General features: G+C 41.6%; 1 protein-coding gene across 2 annotated transcripts; it reads right to left on the bottom strand.

Annotated features, from left to right (window-relative positions):
* Positions 1–38: 38 nt before the first annotated feature.
* stab1 (stabilin 1) lies at positions 39–19717 on the bottom strand. 2 transcript variants are annotated; one of them, XM_084704128.1, is made up of 69 exons: positions 19419–19717; positions 18929–19068; positions 18640–18755; positions 18377–18462; positions 18076–18145; positions 17792–17887; positions 17547–17657; positions 17196–17386; positions 16938–17068; positions 16609–16736; positions 16359–16435; positions 16132–16254; positions 15917–16051; positions 15744–15815; positions 15518–15631; positions 15122–15175; positions 14931–15011; positions 14393–14551; positions 14129–14191; positions 13884–13973; positions 13709–13795; positions 13401–13512; positions 12841–13027; positions 12508–12601; positions 11956–12114; positions 11684–11779; positions 11404–11499; positions 11219–11266; positions 10977–11104; positions 10709–10820; positions 10507–10584; positions 10183–10284; positions 10002–10106; positions 9737–9871; positions 9516–9644; positions 9334–9387; positions 9118–9231; positions 8722–8917; positions 8335–8430; positions 8149–8194; positions 7989–8068; positions 7705–7830; positions 7416–7489; positions 7137–7208; positions 6905–7024; positions 6565–6612; positions 6411–6485; positions 6175–6321; positions 5945–6076; positions 5803–5862; positions 5250–5426; positions 5075–5164; positions 4784–4930; positions 4594–4650; positions 4297–4480; positions 4043–4192; positions 3834–3938; positions 3576–3683; positions 3292–3485; positions 2593–2737; positions 2378–2511; positions 2068–2233; positions 1884–1990; positions 1644–1760; positions 1377–1559; positions 1143–1256; positions 892–1038; positions 694–795; positions 39–497 (listed from the first exon to the last, which is right to left on the bottom strand). In XM_084704128.1, exons 1-69 carry the CDS (start codon positions 19482–19484, stop codon positions 447–449), a joined length of 7689 nt encoding a protein of 2562 aa, XP_084560254.1. In that variant the 5' UTR covers positions 19485–19717; the 3' UTR covers positions 39–446. The 2 variants fall into 2 exon arrangements, with proteins under 2 accessions (XP_084560254.1, XP_084560255.1); XM_084704129.1 differs by having other exon boundaries at positions 1419–1559; positions 19419–19716.
* Between the last annotated feature and the right edge of the window lie 1395 nt (positions 19718–21112).

The raw sequence follows: 21112 nt of genomic DNA, 5'->3' as shown, positions 1-21112 counted from the left end.
GCTTCTGTGTATCACCAATAAATCAGAAAAAGCATTGGTCCTTCACACATTATCCCCAAATGTATGTCAATTCTATTTATTTTACATTTAATTGTCAGTCATTAAGATGCCTATATGCTGAAATGTCAAAATAGCATGTACTGTAAGGAATCTTTTATTAGCCTTTAATTGTATTAGTCTGGTTGTCGAGCAAGATCCAAGAGCTAGTTCCATTCTCCTGCCAACGGGCAGCTTCCTCTGTGTGGGGGATGGGTTTGCTCTGAGTGGATGTTGGAGGAGGGGAGAATAGAATTTCAGTAGCTGTGAAATCTAAGCTTTAAAGTAATGAATTGCCCTGCTTTTCCATAAAAGGCGATGGTGTAAATAATTAATATTTAAACTGCTTTCATAAATCTCGTTAGGGAAATCATCCACAAACACTTAGACAAAATGTGGTCATTCTAACACTACTCAAGAATTAGGGGTGGTCCAGACGCTTCGTCCTCTTGTCCAGAGTCCTGAAATGATATTAAACCATTACATTTCTAGACGGAACTGTACTGCTATAATTGTTGCCTTTTTTTACACACATCCATTTCTCAGCAATTTTCTAAATGTCTTTGTTTCTCTAGTGTGCTTCTACTGAAGCTTCCTGCACCAGCTGTGGGTAAGCAAGTGGAGCTCAGGGATTCAAGCACAAACTGGAACACTTACACCAAAGGGCTCTACAAATGCTTGGGAGCCACTATACAGGGGGTTAGGAATGGACACCAGCGCTGGTTTGCCTCCTCTGGAAGAAGCATCCTCATCTTCATTCTATAATTTGGGGAAAAGGACACAAAGTTCATAGTTTGTTTTTCCAAGGGTATTTGTTTTTCCATTGGTATTTAGTGTAATAAAGAAGCTTTTTACCCTGAAGTAGTGGAAGCGGAAGGCATCATTCTTGTGTTTAAAGACATAGTACCCTATTCCAGTGATGATGCAGATGATCAGCAGAGTAACCAGAATGGAAGATGCAGTGGCACCAGCAGAATGGGGTTGGCTCAAACTGTGATACACCTGGAAAAAACAGGGTGAGATTTAGCTTGCCTGAGGGGTCCACTGGGTTTGACTAGTAGAAGTAGAACATGTTTTTGGAGTAGATCAGATTTGAATTCACTCACTGGTAGAGGTGGGGCTCGTAGTGGACCTTCAATTATATGTATTATACCATTGGATGCTGGGATATCCCAAGCTAATAATAGCCTCTTGTTCACAAGCTTCTCTGCTTGGGAATCCTGCCAACAAAAAAAGTATTTAACATTTCTAAAGCCAGTTGAGCTTAACGATGTATGATAATCTAAGACCAGTTGCGAGGGTAACAGTTGTTGAATTTGCAGATATTTTTATTCCCGAACTGATGACTCTGATCCTGTGTGAAGGTCTGGCTTCATATTGACCTTGGTGATTGTGGTATTTACAGCCACTGAGATGTTATACCCCAGACGGGAGGGGATAACTCCTTGATGCTTCAGGTCATCATATAAGTGGATGCTGTTATTGGTGGAAATATGGTACTCCATGTCTCTCCCTGATAATGTCTGGATATATATATATACAAGACAAATGGTTATTTGACTTCACCAACATTTTACATTTTATGTATTTATTTTGGCCCTCCTCACCTCATTTTCTGCAAATCCAGAATTGTGTGGTACGAAGAGTGTTGCATATGATGAACTGGTTGTCATAAAATTCAATAAATTCTGTCCCTCTGTTGACTGTGCATACATCAGTAACATCTACAGAAAGAAACAAATCCATAAAATGCAAGTAAAATGATTAAACGTCACCGTATACTTGCCGTGTTAGTGTAAATTCATATTAGAATATTTGTCCCATGCAGAATACTAGCATATACTTACTTTGTAAAATAAAGAATAATTTGAGTTGGTTGCTATAACACTGGACAGGTCCCCATTGCAAAAATCTCCATTTCCAACATAATCACTTCTGCACACACAGGAGACATCTGTAAAAAAAGGAGTAAGTTCACCAATCTATTTAATCATAAATAAATAATTTATTAAAAGCATGTAGTTGTTTTACCTGTCATCCGATAACAATAAGCGTCATATTTGCTGCTGGTGTCTACAGGCTCTTTGTACAGGACAATGCCAACATGGTTGTCACCACATTTGACAGAGGGAAACCTGGTTGGATACCCAACCTTTTTCCCGTCTATCCATCCAGCGACACACAAGTGCATTCCAAGCTGGAAACAGAATTTGTCATATCAAGACGAGACTTGCGTTACTAACAAAAATGTCAGTCCAGCTGAACTTTCACAAAACCCAAATCCATTCTATGATTTTAGTTGAATGTTGGAAGAAAAATTGTTTAGTATTTTAGGGATGACCTGTTGAGCATCAGACATCTGTGAGAAGGTAGCCAGTGTGGCCTCCTCTGCCTTGCAGGCTGCCCCTGCCTCGGTGTAATTCATCTTGTACTTTCCAGCAGGTGAGCGCAGATGGAACACCCCAGCAGTGTTACCTAATACATTGTAAAGTGAGTACAATATATTTGTGTTTACCAGCAATTTTATTAGCTCATAACATCTTGACAATCTCCTACCGTGAAAGTGAAGGTCCTTGCAAGTTGCCTTGGGATCACAGCCTCCATTGTCATAGAGACAGCGGTCAACAGGAGGAACCAGCTTCTCCAGGCACTGGATCCCGTTCCCCACGTAACCTGGGAGGCACTCGCATTTCCTTTCATTCTGACAAAATGCCATACACACAAAGAAAATCACTTAATAAACAGGTTGTAACATAAACCATTCTCTTTACCCTCTTCAAAAACACATTTTGATTTGATGATACTATAGATTATAACAGTAACAGTCGTACAGGGGGAGACGAATGATGAACTAAAATACCCTTTTCACACCATCTGACTCACACCTTCCAAGGAAGGATCGCACCACTCGAAGAGGAAGCTAAAATGACTTCAGTGGCCATCATGTGGCCTCATTACTGAGGATAACACCGAGGGTTAACTGACTTCTTTTGTCTTACTGTTTTGCTAACAAATGGTCAGGATTGTTTAGGTGGGGGTAGGTATATAGAGGAAAGGTCACCACAACTTTTGTTTCGTATGCAGTCTCCCTACACTGACTTGGTATGTAATTGTACTTGGAGGTTTGTGTAACATAAGAGTTTAAGTTTCTCATGGTACTGTATTGTTTTGGTTCAGGTATCATTTCATCATCCACAATAATAACCCTGGAAACCCACTATGCTAACTACTAGACCTGAGATTAGAATGACTTACAGGACCTGTGAATTGGCATTCTGCAAAATCACTGCAGCCTCCATTGGTCTCCTCCACACATCTGTTGATGGGGCTGCAGGAAAAGCCATCGCCAGAGTAACCGGCTTGGCAGGAGCAGTTCACAGTGACACCTGTCTGTTTACAGTTTGCATGCTGGTGGCAACCTCCGTTGTACTCCCCACACAGATCAGGAGCTGTCAGACCAATGACAAAAACAGGGAAATAGTCAAGATACCTCCACCTTCCAACCCACAAATCCTGATTGGTACATGCCAGCAACCCACCAGTGCAGTTTCTACCATCCCCAATGTACTGGGATTCACACTGACAGGCATTGTCAGGTAGGCACACAGCATTGGGATGGCACTCAGGGGAGCAGACAGGCTTCTTTTCTAATCACAGACAGGAAATGACATGGTTGATTATACATTAGACACAAGATTGAGGCAGTCCAATGCCGACACAAAGACTAAGACGTCTTCTTTGACCTGTGGTCTTTTGTACAGTTTGTGATCGTAAAGTTGCATCAGTAGATTGTGTACCCATCTTCAGCTGACATGTGTCTCCCGTCCAGCCTTCCTCACAAGCACAGCTCCCATCACCCGCCATTCCATCATCACAGCGCCCATGCTCGGCACATCTGCACTCTACAACAGACACAAATGTCAAGCCTTAGTTAATGACTGAACAGACCAACCGGTAGTAAATGAAACATGAGTACACTTTGACAGTTTTCAGTAGGACGGTGAACCTGTGCAGTTAGGCCCATAGTGTCGGTTGCCACACAACTCGCAGGCTGTGCCTCTGAAGCCGTCATTGCACTGGCAGATCCCCTTCCCCAACACGCCATCATTGCAATTTCCATTGTTACCACAAGGGGCCTCCAATCCACCAGGGCACACTGAAACAAAATGGTGTCCCGGTAGTGAAAGAGTATGTTGACACTGTGTAGCAGAGGCCAATGTGCAACATTTGATGAGAATGTTGTCTACACCTGAACCTCACCTTGACAGTCTCTCCCATAGTGGTTCTTGCAGCAGCGTGGGGTCCATGACGTGGTCTGACACACCCTCTTACAACCGATGTTGCGACGTGAAAAATGGTTACGAATGTAAAGGTCTTGAAATACATGATAGTGTCTGGGCAATGACATGGGGTACATGTTGCTTGAGCAGATATCGGTCTTGCCCTGCAGGAGACGAAAATCGGTAGAAATGACTAAACATCTACACACAATCTGGTATCTCACAACCTGTGAATTCTGATTCCTTTCAATACTAAATATTTTTTTTTATGTCTTACCAGGTCAACAGTCCCATACGGACACCTACGTGGAAGAATACAGCTCCCACAGCGGCCCTGGTACAACAAACATCTATGTTTCATAACAGCTTTAACTTTACTGACCAATCATACACATAAATGACAATGACTCACGTTAAGATAGAAGTCAGAACAATGTTGTAATATTTAAATGTTCTTGAATACTCACAAAAACAGTCCTGTTTTCAAGACCATCACAGTGAGCACCCAAACCAGGGGGTTCCAAAAGCTGGTCAATACCATAAGCAATACCAACATCAAACTGCATGAACCGGTCAATGACTATAGCACTGTTGTCATTAATGATCACGTTGCCCTAAGAGACAAAGACCATGAACCTTTAGTTGTCAAGCTGCTGTCTGTATAACACCTGCAACCCTAGAAGCCTGTGTCTTAAAAATGTGAAGGTTTTCCATCACATCATCACTCAAAATCAACCAGCAAATTTACCACAACTTACCACAAGTTTTTTGTCACAGCTGAATGAGATTTTTGACCCATGCATTGTTCGGTAGGAGGCATATGACCCTGGCTGACTCACACCCATAAGCTGGAACATTATAGAAAAACATATTATTGGTTGGATGCTTTTAGTATCTTTTATTTTGAAACTAAGGAAGCAGAAGAAGCCTTACCCTGGTGTTGCGGATGATGTGGGCCTTGATGGAGGCGACCAGCTGGTCTCTGTGGTCCTCACTGTACAGCCAGCGCTGCCTGTCCTCTGACAGGGAGCTTAGAGCAGCATCAGATGGCCATAACATAGTGAAGGGCTGGTGGATGGTGTTCTGTAACAGGCTCATTAGGTTGGCATCCTAATGAACCACACAGACACACACAAATATACAACCAAGTACTTATTTTATAATTCATAATTACATTGCAATTACAATTTATGTACAACATTTTGTATTCATGTAAGTGTACATATAATACCCTGATTATAACATTATGGATTTTGGGGAGGTTAATCTCATCAATATTCTAATATGAATGTCCTTAATTTAGAAGTTTCCCTGGGATTGCATGTATTTACTAACAAATCATTACCTTGTTATTTAAATCTAACATAATCTTATGCCTGTTTTCCATCATGCTGATAGGTTAGCTTCTGAATCATTGCAGTGGTGAAAGGTTACACATATTACACATCATAGCTGTTGATATTATTACTTATCCTCCTCACTGTACCTGAATGAGTTTGCTGAACTTTGTGTATCCATATACTTTCGCCGACTCAGTAAAATTAATCTGAAATTTGCAGGAAATAACATTACTTCACCAAGTCTGAGACACTTTCTTGTTAATAAGGTCAACTAGGATGGTCTTGTACCTTTGCTGCTAGGGATGGTTTATCTGTCAATTCATACGGAGTGAGGACCTTGTCAATATAGTGAATCACACCATCGGCAGTGGTAAAATCACTGGTGACAATTTGTGTGTCTCCATTAATGTACACCGTGCCCTGAGAGGGGGAGGAGGAGGGGGGGGGGTTAGAGTGAAGAGGGGTATCTTGATCTTGAATTCCATAACGGTTTACTGCTGTGAGAAAGATAGACACACCTCCTTGACACTGAAGGTGAGCTGGTGACCAGATATGGCCAAAGCTTTGCTAGTGGTCTTTAGGTTGTCCAACATCAGAGTCTCACAGGAAACGATGTGGTATCTCAGCAAGTCTGAGGATCGCCCACGGCTTTCCCAGAGACTCATCTGCCCAGAGAGAGAGAAGCCACACCCTGTCAAACATGGAGGACGGGCAAATGGTTAAGAAGAAGCAGAAAAACAAACATCTGTTTTACCTCAATGTTGCTGTTATTCAGTGGCACAAATGTTGTGAAGGGTCCATCCCCATATAGGATGCGTGAATCAGATACCTAGAATCAGAAGTGAACAGCATACTGAGCAGGCAGTTGGTCTGATCAAGTCATCATATAAATCGTCATGGATACTCACGGGTAGTGCAGAACGGAACCAGGCAGCTTCTGGGTGGCGAAATATTTCCTGCATTAATATGTCAGAGGTTCAAAGTGTTTGTTTAATAACATTGATACACACTGTCAGCATTGTCTTGTTTCAGATTTATTTATCTAGTACTCTAATAAATTCAACTGTTGGGACGATGTTCTTTTGTCATTGAATCGAATGAAAGGTTAGGGGGGGGAATTCATGTTCACTGGTTAATGATCCCAATGATGAACCTGTTCAGCACATTCAAACATCCTCATCCGTACTTTTGTGACACTTTAGTGATCACGTCGAGGGACACTAGGGACACTACCCATGCCGCACTCACATTTCTGGTGCTTCCTCGGCAGTCAAAGCCATCTCCCACATGGCCTCCCATGCAGGAGCAGTTCCTCTCACCTTGCCCCAAGTACAAACACCTGGCATATTTACCACATCCTCCATTGTCCTGCGGAGGAGGTTACAGATGTAGTTCTGATGTGATACGGCATACAGAAAGGTTTGAGACTTATGGTTTAACATACATTTTTACACCGAGTAAAACATTGACGGACACTTACAGTTCTGCAAGGGTTAATTGGGAGGCAATATTTTCCATTTCCTGAATAGCCTTGCAAACAGTTACAGGCCACCTGAAAGATAAAGGTTGTTTATTTATATTTTTTACCAGGATGTGATACGGGCACAGCCAGAACCTGAGCTACTAGATGTAGGCATGACCAATGTCTCTGGCTGAAGCTTGGATGAGAACATGGGCATACAGACTCAGGTCTCGGACTACGTGACGTTTAACTTAGCTACTGAGAACAGTGATACATGGGTTATGAAAAACAACTTACTAAATTTGGGCCAGTTTTGATGCATTCAGCCCTCTCGCTACAGCCACCATTGCCAACTCGACAGCGGTCAATCTCTGAAAACTCACAAAAATGAATTTCTCTTCAAGAGGTACAATACGGTATGTTAACCACGAATGTCTTGTTCTGTGATAGTAACTGTTTGGAATTTACAATTGTTTGGTTAAATTATACATAACATTAATTAACTTCATAAAGAAATGAAAATAAAAGTTTATTTTGTGTATCATGGAACAGGCAAGCACACCTGAAGTTATCTGTTGTAACATACCTAAGCAGATGACTCCATCTCCTGTGTATCCCTCTTTGCAAGTACAAGTTCTCTCTCCAGGTACAGTTTCAGTGCAATCGGCAAACATTGAGCAGCCTCCATTGGCAGTGGCACACAGATTTGTCTCTGTACAATACATTAGAAAACAAGAGTATTATATGTTTATATATTGGTGTATTTCCATATGTTGTAAAGAACGTCCTCTGGTTGGGAGTGTTACAGGAGTTAATCTCTGCAGTTTTACATTAGGCTACACATACAAAAATATGGAAACTATTTCCTACTTTGGCAGAAGGTTCCATTTCCCTCAAAGCCGGCGACGCAGGAGCAGGAGGGAGTGGCTCCCACACCCTCAGAAATGCAGCTTAAACAAAATAACGATGGTCATCTAATGATAGAAATTACTTATCAGAAATACAACTTGGTCCTCAGTTAAGCACTTACTTTGCATTCTCATCACAGGCACCTCCACAAGCATCAGCCACAATTTCTAAAAAGAGAATGGTACAGCCCAATAAATGTTTTTTAAAAGAATAGCTTTCCTTTTTTTAAATCTATGTCATGTCTGTCATGGTTTACCCAACAGTTACTAAGTAAATATCTAATGTAGTCGATTGTCCAGAAACATACCCGCAGAGCAACTGACTCCTTTCCAGCCCTTGTAGCACAGACATCTTCCGTTGCCTTCCAATCCATCCAGACATTTCCCATGGGCACAATTGCACTCTACAAATTGATGTTAAGGATTTCCATTTTAGCTACTGTTTTAACAGTTGGCTGCAGGTATTCCACCGAAGCAGTCAACAAATGAATATGCATACACAGATTGAGCCTGATGTAAGAAAAGGAAACACAAATATCTATCTTGTTTTCTTTCTTTTTTTAGTTCCTTATTGAACATAGACAGATTAGTTAGGATTGCTTTGGCAAGACATGATGCCATGTTTCTTCTGGATCAAAGACAGTAGTAATGTTTCAAATCTGAAGTTTTCATTGAGCTTCAGTGATGACTCCTACCTGACTTGCAGTCTTTCCCATATCTGCCTGGCTCACAAGTCTCGCAGGCTGTGCCATGAAACCCTTCGTTGCACAAGCACTCTCCGCTGCCAAAGTTGCCGTCCTGGCACTTGCCATTGTTTGAGCACCAGTTCTCCAACTCTCCTGGGCATTTGAAACAGTCATGCCCGAAGTACCCTGGGCAGCATGAATGATCCTGTACCCAACAGGTTTAACAACATTGAGATCTATACAATAGCATGGCCAACGTGATTGGGAGCTGGACAGCTCTCAGACTAAGAATGTACTGTTCTGCAATTAAGCCCCTAAATTCCTTTTGTGAGCAGAGTAAATATAGCTTGAGGTGTTGTTTTACACAAAATACGATAGAATCTGTGTAATTCAGGAAAACTTTACCTCAGACACCTTGGAGCAGTCCATCACACACCCTTGGACAGATACGTATCTGGAGCCAACTTTCTTCCTGTACTTGCAGTTTGATCTCATATTCTTGGGGAAACTACTCGCAATCTATAATAAAGACGATCAGTCATACATATGTTGAGAACATGGTAAACCATAGCACATGACAGATGTATGCAATAGTGTTAGGCTATATGAGTATTGTCTTACTGGCTTATATGAGGCGTAACATCTGGGTTTTGCGTCACAGCTTGTACACCTCCCCTTTGAAAGAAAATCAAGTCAAATCAAGATGGTTAACTTTTCTATTATCGTGTATCATCATCGTGAATTGCATAAGGAATCAATTCCAATGTTCCATTATTGACTTAATGAACTACACCATAACTCACCCTGCCTGTGAAGATGATTTCTTTACCACATCGGTTTTTGTGAACCTGTAAAACCTGGGGGATTACCATGACAACACCATCTCTTGTCTCATTAAAGGTTCCATCTAGAGGAACGTCGTTGGCCAACGTCTAGAGGAGGTGAAGAAGGCAAGCATTTACCATTCGGGCAAAAGTTTGTTTTAAATGCTAATCTAAAGAGAGGGCAAGTAAGGATTTAATACCTGGTTTTTACTGTTAAAATGAAACATGATTTGGTAAGACTTTCCAAGTGTAGTGGTTTTCAACATCCCATCATGCACATGATCTGGAAACACTCGGTCATTAGAAATGATGTGGTATTTAAATACTTCTTCATCCTGTTGAGAGAAAACAAGATTATCTGTAGTATAAAAGTCAATGACAAGAATTTAATTGCACAGACAATTACCTATTAGCCTGCTATCATTTCCCACTATTGTATTTTTCTTTTGTCATGCCACTACATACCAGTTGAGTCTGATTTGATTTGCTGATATATTGTTTGATGGCATCATCGTGGGGTATTAGAATAGTATAGTCAGTTGATTTGATCATCTGAGTCAAATTGTAGAGCTGCAAGAAGGAGGAAACAATATTAATCCCAGTTTCAGATGTTCTGATTGTGTTTGCTAGCAGGAACAGCTCTTACCACTGCAGCCTGTCTGAAAAGGCTGAGGGTGGGGGTGTTGTTGAGAAACTCCATCAGATCAAGGGGTGGTGGAGGTATGTCTGCCAAGGAGGGGATGAGCACCTAAACCCCCATTTGAGAATATTTTAATTGTTGTATGCTACTGCAAGTAAAAATAGTTTGGCATTGACTACTGCAACATATAAGGGTTGAATAAATACATTTAGAGAAAGCTTGGAGAATTCTTTGGATATTTCATTGACGTATGCATAAAAAGCAATTACATTGTGTCAATTGATGCTTCAAAACCTTTTATACCCTAACCAGCGATTACAAGGAAACTACCGTATCAATCCTGTGAATGTATCCGTTCACTGCAGGGAGGTTACGCGTCACGATCTTTGCATTCTGTATCAAGACTTGCTGTGGTTTCAGAAAAAGCACAAAAAGGCCCATCGCCAAAATGAAAAGTCACGTTTAAGAAGTTGTTTCTCACCATATTAATGGCTTGTGTAATTTAAATAAAATCATCAAAACTTTTACCTACACCACTTATGTTTTTTATCTCCCATTCAGTGCCTGAATTTAGGGTCGGCAGTTCCATGTTGACTTGTTGGTCTAAGTCCTCAATGGAAAATATACCCTTTAGTATGTGTGCTCTGATGAGGGGGAAAAAAAGCAAACAACATTAGGAGGCCAACATTTTTTACTACGACCAGCAAATCGAAATCATCGCGATTTCGCACTTGTTCAACACTGGACCAGGTCCAACTCAAAGGTGTTCTCCTATGCAGTGAGTGTTTGGGGTCAATTACCTTACAAGGTAAGGAAGCTTATAACGATCAGACCAAAAGGATTTCACCTCTCTGGTTAGATTTGCAATTGCTTTGTTGGTAGGTATTAATGCAGTGATGTTGCCACTTAGGTCAATATCGGTGTTCCTCTAAGGAGAAGCATATTGGATACATACACAAAACAAATGTAATAAATATTTTTTACCAATTCGTCGAGGCGATGATTGAGCTAAGACCTCTTGAAGAATGTTAGAGCTACATACCACAAAAAACCTGTAGAATGCATACATGTCCCTGTTCATCTCCACCTCCTGTAAAACAAATCATAATAAAAACAGTACAATATTCAGACAAAAGCAAGTGCTGCTACACAAATGAATACGTATATAAGTGCCAGAATAAGGACGACTAAAAACAAGTCAATTTCAAAACAAATCCAAAATGTTACCTCTAGGATATTTCCATAACAGATGCGTCCATCTCCACCATAACCATCAGGACAGGTACAGGTGTGAGTTCCTTCTCCTTCAGATTTACATTTAGCCTGACCAGGGGACAATCAGACAGAGTGGATCTCAACATACCATCAAACAAAACAGCGGTGAGCAAGAACACAGTGTAGAATATTACATAAGAAACAGGTCAATGGCCCAAAATGGGAATACAGTTTTGTATTTGACTGTAGCCAAGGACATATTGTAGAATTGGAAAACAATGTTTGTGCAAACCAAAGTATGGCAGCCTCCGTTGGTTTTCAGACAAGGGTTGATTAAGTCACAAATGATCCCATCTCCCATGTATCCTGTCTTACAGGTACATTCATTCTAGGAAAAGCAGGAAGGGAGTTACACAAGAACAGGCAGGTCTCATAAAGAGAGACTTGGTGTGTAACGTTTACATAAATGTATACACAGTCTAAGGGTCACGATAACTGTGAAATCATTTAGCTCTGATTTAGTTCAAAGGGGTTTAGTGTGAGAGCCAATGGTTGATCCAGTACCTGGCCTGGACCGATAGACTTGCAGTCTGCATTTGGATCACAGCCACCATGACTTGACATCAAGCAGCTGTCCACCTCACTGCAGAGCAGCCCGTCCCCTGTCCAGCCCTCGTTACACACACACGATGCGTTCCCTGGACCTGCATAGAAACAATTGGCCTGGAGGGATATATCAAGACCCAAGTTGAAATAACATCTTACATCAAGTATATCTATTCTCTATGAGGCAATGAATTTACAGTATTGTATATGGTCATATAAAACCTCATCCTATCAAATGACAATATCATTTCTTATGAATAAATTGAATGAAAACCAGTTTCCTACAAACAATGTGCCACAGTTGATTCAACTGAATGGACGTTATCAAGCTTCTAATGGCCATTCATTTGAATCAGGTGGGTTGGAGCAGGGAAACATCGAAAACATACAGGACAGTGGGTCCTGAGGACCAGGGTTGAAGACCGCTGTCCTAGAATCATTCTAGATAAAGGAGCTCCTCTGATGAGGTTAATCTGAGTCCACGAGGTAGACGACCTTCTCCAGTCTTACATTTATATCACAGCCCCCCCGGTCAGGCAGCAAACAGGGGTTGACAGCTATGCAGTAGTGTCCGTCGCCTTTGTATCCTGGCATGCACACACACCTATTACACAGGAGATACAGTGTGGGAGAAACACTGGAAAAGAGATACAAAATCACCCCCCCCCCCCCCCCCTCAAAAAAAAAAAATCACCCCCTAAATCAGGAAGTCAGAAACTGAGCACCAACGTAACCAATACATGGGCAAGGTTGATGTACTATTAACAGAACCAGACAGAACCTTTTAGAACATTACAGAACATTTTCGAATAAAAAGGGGCAGTTTTCTGAGAGAACACTGACGTTGTAAGGCTGTCCTCTTCCCTGCAGTACGCGTGGACATGACAGTGCTCTGACAGGCCATCTGAATTGCAGGGTGTGGCTGTTTTATCACAGTAGTCCCCAGAGTAGCCTTCCTGACACGTGCTCCACCTGCAGACCCCCAAACTGCCGGGTCTGTTGTCACACACGCCATGAAGACAGCGACAGTCTAGTCACAGTAAAAACAACAAAAGAGGTTAGATCTCAGCAGCAAAACACCTGCGTGGAAACATGACAAATACTTTGAAAGACACAAGGCATTCTTCAGTTTGCTTTTTTAGATCAATGAAGCCAGTGGATGTACAGTCTCTCTTTCCATCCAAGGTGAAAACATAAACATAAATGTAAATTTAATTATGTAAAATATTTTGTATCAAAGTAAAACCATCTGTATTTAGTACTGTATGCATTTAGATTCTAATTTGAAGACGTAAACACGTCTGGGCAGTGGAGGTAAGGGAGAGAGGAGATAAGCTAAAGAAGTCACGTTCAGATTCTGTTTGTAGATTTTAACTTAAAAGTTCAAAGGCAACTGGACTCACCCTCGTCACAGTTTTCACCATGCTTGGCAGGATTTGAGCAGATGTGACATGCCACACCCATGAAGCCTTGATCACAGCTACACGAGCCGTTCCCATGGATACCGTCTGAACACTAGACAGAAATGTTCCTCTTTCACATCACATGTATAATATGAAACTGTTTAAAAACAGAACCTCAGAATGTACTGAATGGGAAAATAGTCTCCACCCTTCTTCTGAGAACCGTACATTCGACTAGGTATAGAGAAAAAACAATAACAAGTCTAAAGACTGTATGTACAGAAAGGGTTGGAAACTCTTTCCCTTACTTTCCCCTTGCCGTAACATGGAGTCTGGAAACCCCCGATGCATGGTTTACAGTCAGGGCCGTAGAAGCCCTTGCAACATTCAGCCCTCTGAAACAAATACAACGTTTACTCAGTTTCCCAATATTGCCATGTGTGTATAAAACAGTACAAGCAGTATAGTAGAGTATGGTCCCACCATTTCAGTTGTGCTGCAGTATTTGGCGCAACCCTTGCTCATTGAGGGATCCCGTTCAGAGGTTTGGTAATCACAGTTCATATGGCGTGGCTATGGCACAAGGCATAGTAACTGGCCAATATAGTAACACCACACACAACGCGTCTCCGAAAATGTAATCCCTTTTGATTGACAGATATACTGTATAAAAGCTCTCTGGCGTGGTCTGTTGCATAATGAGTTAAATAAGAACGTGTGTATTTTACCAGTTCAGTACTGCCGTCTGGACACTGGGTCTCATAGAGGTAACTGCAGCGGACACATTGGCCCTGGAGACACAGGAGTTTATCTTAATCTAGACACCATTGGGACACTTCATGGAAATAATTTCAGATAAATTAGAAAATAAATGACTTATTTAAGGTAACTGAACAGGTAGAGTATATAGGATTCTTCACATCAATGCACAATGTCCTTAGTCTATGTTAACAATGTGATGGAAAATTTACATATTTTGTTTTTACACCTACCAGAGTAATCCTGGTCTCATTGACATCACATCTGTGAGGCAAGATTGGGACTATGGAGGCTGGTACCAGCAAATCATCTACCATGTGAATGATACCGTTAGAGGCAATAATATTGGTTGTCTCAAGAGGGGCGCCTTTATCACCCAATAAGATCTTTCCCTGTAAAAAAGGAAACACAATTGTGTGAGTAGGCATTTTGAATAGTGACTTGAATTGAATTCACATTTTGTATGACATTCAACAATGATCTCCCAAAACCATTTCATGAAAACTATAGGGGTCTTATTTGTATATAACTTTTTTATTTGGAGTGACAATTAGCTTTTTGTATAAACCTCATGTTAGCTATTGACATTTACTGTTCTGTACTGACAGTTACTCTTCGTCCTGTTACATCTTGCTGCGACGGAGCAATTTTCCCTCAGGCATCCAAAGTTCTGTCAAATCTACTATCATTATAGTGTGTGGATTAGTCACCAATACACCTACTTCTGGGTACAGAACATTATTGTAAGGAGCTACCCATCAAATAACTTACATCACTGGAGGTAGTGATTTGTAGGACCTGATTGGCCATGGTCTGAATCTGAGGCATGAAGGCCAGCTGCTCCACTGTGAGCTAAAAAGAAAAAGTAACATCATCTAAATACATGAATAGAAAATCTATAGAATAATGGTGGTATTGTGAGACTCAATTCAAATTGCCAAGATAAACGCCAAGACCCTTACTGAAGCCTTGGAAAACATGTGGTGTTTTAGGAGTTCTTGAAGCTTGTGCTTGGCCTAAAGAACATATTTAAATATTCTGTTAGTCTTTTTATTCTTTAGCATAGCATAGACAGAATTCAAATGCTGACCTTTGAGAAATTATAAACCTCACTGTTCCCAGCCCTCAGTCTCTGGGAGGCTGTTGGCCAGTCTCTAATCTTATGCCCCATTTACACAGTCCCAGGTGAAAATGTGGTGTCTATAGTATTTGCTGCCTCACAGTTCTGTATAAAATGGGTGGTTGGGGGTTATGACAAGGTAAAAGGGGCTATATTGACTGGCCCACAGACTGGGAAACAGTGAGGTTTGTAATGCTACTCGGATAACAGCATCTGCTAAATGACTAAATGTACTCACATCTGTCAACATGTACATGATCCTTCCATCTCTAAACTTGTCGATAGCTTGGTTGGTGGGGACAAACACAGTCAGAGGACCTGGGCCTCTCAGTGGCAAAGGGGCTCCACAGTTCTAGAGAGGGAAAAACAGGTATACATATGGACATACTTTCAAGCACGATCAATTAAAAATCTTGATTTAGAAATTCCAGCAATCATACAATGTTCCATGATTGTAAACTCACATCAGCCAGTGAAAGAAATCTGTTGTATCTATCATGGTTTCTCAGAATGTCCCCAATTGTCTTGTCGGCATGCTACAGACCATAGAAGTACAGTCATGAACTCATACATCTGTGGTGACATCCTGCTGTATGCTCAGTATGAATGGAGAAGCAGCAGTTTTGAGTCATCTCACCTGCTCATCCTTTGGACCTTGAGAGACGGTCGTGGACATTGGCTTGTCAATGATGTGGATGATCCCATTGGCTGCTGGGATATCTTCTTGTACGACTGTGTACAGTCTGTCTGGAACTTCCAAAAGGAGTAATTGCTGAGAAGAGAGTAAGCATACCATTTTCAGATGACACCACGTAACAGCAACCTTTATAGAATCTAAGAAGGGGGTTTTACCTTATTAGCTTTGACCATGACAGAAAGTCCAGCAGTTGTTTGAAAGGTGAAACTTTTCATGTCTTTGTAAAGGTGTTGACCGTGGATGAGATGGGCTTTGCAAATCAATGTTTCATCAACACCCTATGGATAAAACTTCCAGTATTAAAACAGACACCAGTAACTCATAGCCAGGTTGCACTGTTAGTGTTCTTCTCAGGTTGTCAACCATCAACATCTTAGCTTACAGTTAATGGCTCTGTGAGGAGAGGAATGAATGCTGTGAAAGGCCCACGTTGGCTGAGGGTCAAGGGACAGCCTTTCTCTAGAATACAGAAAGACCAGTCAATCCAACGTTCCGTCTAACAATCTATGAGGTTTGCACTGAGACTCCCTAAAACACAGTGAATCTTTAACAGATCTTAAAAATAACTTGCACTGAAAATTAACAACGAAGAGGAAGTAGACGTATCATGTTAAAACTGTTAACCAAATTACCAAACAGCATGATGGTCCCAGTGAGCTTTCCCTTGTGCGCTCCGTCATTGTTCAACTCCACCACCCTGTCCAGCAGGGTGCCATAACAACGGCTTCCATCACCAACCTTCCCAAGGTCACAAATGCAGCTTAAAAATAAAAAAAGCACTCATCAAGATGTCATCTTCCATGCATCATCGACCAACACCTCGCAAGGAATTGTGCAAATTGTGTTTTGACTGGCATGCATTGATTTTCCATACATGTGTTTATCAAGAGGCTTGCTGCTATTTTGTCCCTTTTTGTACACGTGTGGCTTGTGTTCCTCTGTGTGTGTGTGCAGGACAAACCTGGGGAGTCCATCCATTAGTGTCACACAGCTTGCTGTCCTGTCACATGTCTGCTCTGTGCAGGCTGACTTGACAGTACAGCCTGCAGAAGGAGGGGAGCCCTGCATCCCACTCATACACACGCAGCTGGACTGAAAGAGTGGGTACAGCAGGAGAAGTTGGAGCGTCAGTCATCACCCTAAATGTGCCGGATCAACTCTTATGCTGTAGGCGTCAGTGAGGGTTCGATCCCTGAGTGCACAGTGGGATGTATCTCACCTTGCCTGGGCCTTCGTAGACACAGATGGTGGAGTCGGCAGGACAGTCTCCGTTGCCTTTGGAACACGGGTCGATGGGAAGACATCTTTGCCCATCTCCTTCGAAACCGATTTTACACCTGCACTGAAACGTTGTGCCCCCCAAATAGGTGCACTCTGCATCCAGGTGACATTTGTTTGGAGAGCAAACACCTGCCACATACAGATACAATGTCACTCAGAACTCAACCGAATCATCTTAGTTTACTGTGCAGGCATTATCCCCTTTCTCATTTGGCTGCCCTGCTAATAAGTTCAGGTTGGATCCATCTCTTTATTTTTTACATGATGAATATGATTTGTTCTTTGTTACCTTCACAACTGTGTCCAACCTTCTTGAATCCTGGCAGACATTCACACACGGCATTATCTCCCACAGCCTTACAGTAAGAATAGGAAGTACAGTTTCTACAGGAGGCAGATACTGTGGAGAATAAAGTTAAATACTTGTGAATTCCAGCAACTGTAATTGTGTGCTCACAAATTATACCTCATTGTCAACAAATTGTGGTTGAAAAGGTTTAGAAAAACATTGGTTACAACTAGGTCTCAACTCACTTTGTTCACAGTTGAGTCCTGAGTAAGGTGGTTGACAGTAGCATTCTCCATTTCCATCTGGTCCATTGTTACATTCTCCATGCACACAGTTGCACTCTGTATCAAGTACACAATGTCAAGTTATGATAGCTGGCATTCGACTTAAAATGTTTAAATTCTTAGGTACAAATATAATACACAAAACATATTGGCATAATAAGACCTCAAGTATCAGTTTCATGTATCAAATAAGGAACATATTCCTACATCAAGAAATGTAAAGTGAGTATGTTAACCCCACATACGTTTTTTACAGTCATTTCCATATGCATTCTTATCGGTGCACTCCTGACAAGCAGACCCAGCAAAACCTTCCTAAGGGACAAAAACACGATAAAACTGTTACATCATTTCACATATTTCTATGTCTGTATTTATTTTATCACCATTGCAAATAGTGTTTAAAGTACTTGTGCAATATTTATTGTACTTATGTCAAGGCAAACTTAAAACACAACTCATCAGGGCAGAGATAGGCATTCTACCATTGTACCGACTCTTAAATCTACATCAGACCCACTTCAAGAGATTATCTCCAATACTCACCTGGCACACACACGTACCGTTTCCTGTACTTCCATCCATACAGGTGCCATGCCAGTTACAAGGATTACCAGACCAGGTGGGGCATGCTACAGTGACACAAAGACAAAAAGACATGATAACCAAATTCACAAACATATCATGACAGAAATTGAATACAGATCACTCAAATGAGCCACATCAATGCTAGACTCCAAAAATCCTAATCCCAAGCTTGTTAACTCTTTACTGACCCACACCTCGGGCCTGGGCGGTGTGCTACTCACGTAAACACAGATGGCCCCAGAAGCCTGGACAGCATCTGTGCACTGTGACAGTCTTCGCACACTCATGTGTACAGCCAGGCAGCTCCACATCATATCCACCTATATCCACGACGTAGCTGAAAACATGAATGGCAGCAAAGGACACTGACTTTTCCATTCACAATCAACCGCATCCCTATTTCAAAGCGCACATTCCAATTTGGCTCATTGGCAAACGCATATTTTTGCCCCCTTGCAAGAGTAATTCCAAGTGTTTGCTGGGATAAGGGGATGGGACAGGGGAGATTACCTGCAGTTAGCCACCCCAAAGTCTGTCGTGGTCTTCCTGTATCCCCGGGGACACTGCACCGCAGGAGAGGCAGCACAGGAGGTACAGGGGGTGACGTAAGGGACAGTCTGAGGTACATCGCAGCGATTGTTGGAAACTAGCTGGAGTGGACAGGTGGGATAGTGCATCAGTCATGGGTCACTTAGCAAACAACATTTAGATTTCTTATGCACACGGATGTTAAGGACTATGGAACCTGCACATGTAAATGAGTCATTGTAGTGGAAATTACTCATCCTTCCGGATCAATCGATACAAAAGGGAAAAGATTTGATGAAATGTTAATAGTTTGCAAACATACAAATTCTGATTGAGTAATCTTTAATTCAGATGAATGTATGTCTTTGCTTTCTCCAGATCAGTAATACTGAACAAAATATTTGATGGTTAAATCAAAAGCATTCAATCAAAATGGACCCAGCAAAAACATACAACAAAAACTGTTGCTTACCTGTTGTTGGAAACTACATGACACCATTAGTCCAAGAACGAGGAGGTACATTGTGGTTGTTCTCATAGTGCAGGGTGTTAAGTTTTTCTAAACTTCTCTCACATATAAAAAAGAAAAAAGCGTCAAAGTATCCTCCCCCGGTACCCTTATCTCCTATCCCCGGAGAGGCCAGAGAGTAGGAACTCCCCAAATACCTTCCTCAAATCTGCATTCTATTTCCTAACCTGACCACACAAAACTTGCAAACCGTTCCTAGTTTAATGTGGCAAATGCTGTGGTTACATTGAACAGAATCAACAACACGCACACAATGGTTCAAGTGGGGAGAATGGACTGTGAGAAAATATCTTTTCCTGACAGGAAAGACCCCCTCCCAAATCCCCTTCTATGATTGAACGGATATCCTTGGCTGTCAGCTGACTGAGCTGTCAAATTCAGCAGAATCTCTAAAAGCTAATCACCGATCACAAAACAACTTCCAGTAGATAGTCTGACCTTAAAACTATCAGTCTAGACTTCACTGAAACAAGTTGCAGAGGCATTGTGCTTTGAATAATGGTTAAAGTGTCCTATATATTTGTTTTTAAGTCACAGTGCCCATTTATCTGGGGGGTCCAGGGGCACAAGAGGAAACCGTGAATCTTATAAAAACACAAAAACCTTGTGATTTCCCAGAACACCTGACCCTCTGTCAACTTGGTGTCCCTTGTCACACAATGCTGCCTCATCTGTTCCACACTCACTTCCTTTCATTGTACTCTTTTGATTTAGGCCGACAGTTTGGACTTAAGTGATGAGAGAAAGTGACTGTAGTTTAGCAAAAATTTCCCCACAAATGGTATTATAAAAAATCCCCCTCTGAGAAGATATAATGTTGACATGATCTGTTGGCTTTAGGCTTTAAATGATTTCAAACCAAAAGCTTGTGTTCTTTTCAGCCTCAAAACAGATACAAACTGACATTTTTCCCAGACACTCTACAAGGAAGAGTATATTATTCACAACAAAACAGATGCCATAACCGGATATTTCCAAGGGCAGTGACCAACCTACCACATTGAGTACTGAAGGTCCAATATAGACATCCAAACTATGGTACTGTTGTCAGGCTAATGAGTTTGACACAACAATCACAGGGCCATGTGCAGACACAACGCCATTACTCTCATTTTGACTGTGTGAAAGTCCGTGAGTTTGACATGCCCCCAGGACAGGATGCTACTGATTTAGGCCAGAAATGGCGACCTATGGACAACCTCCTGATTTAAGTATGATACTTCAGTCCAGAGGAAGTTTTGGACAAAAGCATCATGCTCTGGAAGGAATTACATTATAATTTGCACTATTAACAAGATCACAGATAACAGTATAGCACATATCATACCATCTCTGTACATCATCCCTGCCATGGAATATCCAGGAATCAACTGAATCCATTAAGCTTTACCTAACCTTAACCCTGCTAAACATTTTACTTGTTGTGGGCATAACATTTCCTGACTATAACATAGGTTTTCTTCAAGAGGGGAAGGAAATACTGTTGGCTTAAAGGCCCCGTCAAACCATAACGTTCTGATCAACGTTCCCTGAACGTTCAATTTCGAGCGTTCTGGGCCGAGTTGGACACATCTGGCGTGTGACTAGTGATGTGGCGTTCGTGAACGATTCGTTCATATTGAACGAATCCTTACAAG

Source organism: Hypomesus nipponensis, chromosome 9 (assembly GCF_054491055.1).
Source record: "Hypomesus nipponensis isolate SF chromosome 9, ASM5449105v1, whole genome shotgun sequence".
Classification (NCBI taxonomy): Eukaryota; Metazoa; Chordata; class Actinopteri; order Osmeriformes; family Osmeridae; genus Hypomesus; species Hypomesus nipponensis.
The sequence above is the reverse complement of the archived record's forward strand: the minus strand, read 5'-3'. Positions and strand labels throughout refer to the sequence as shown.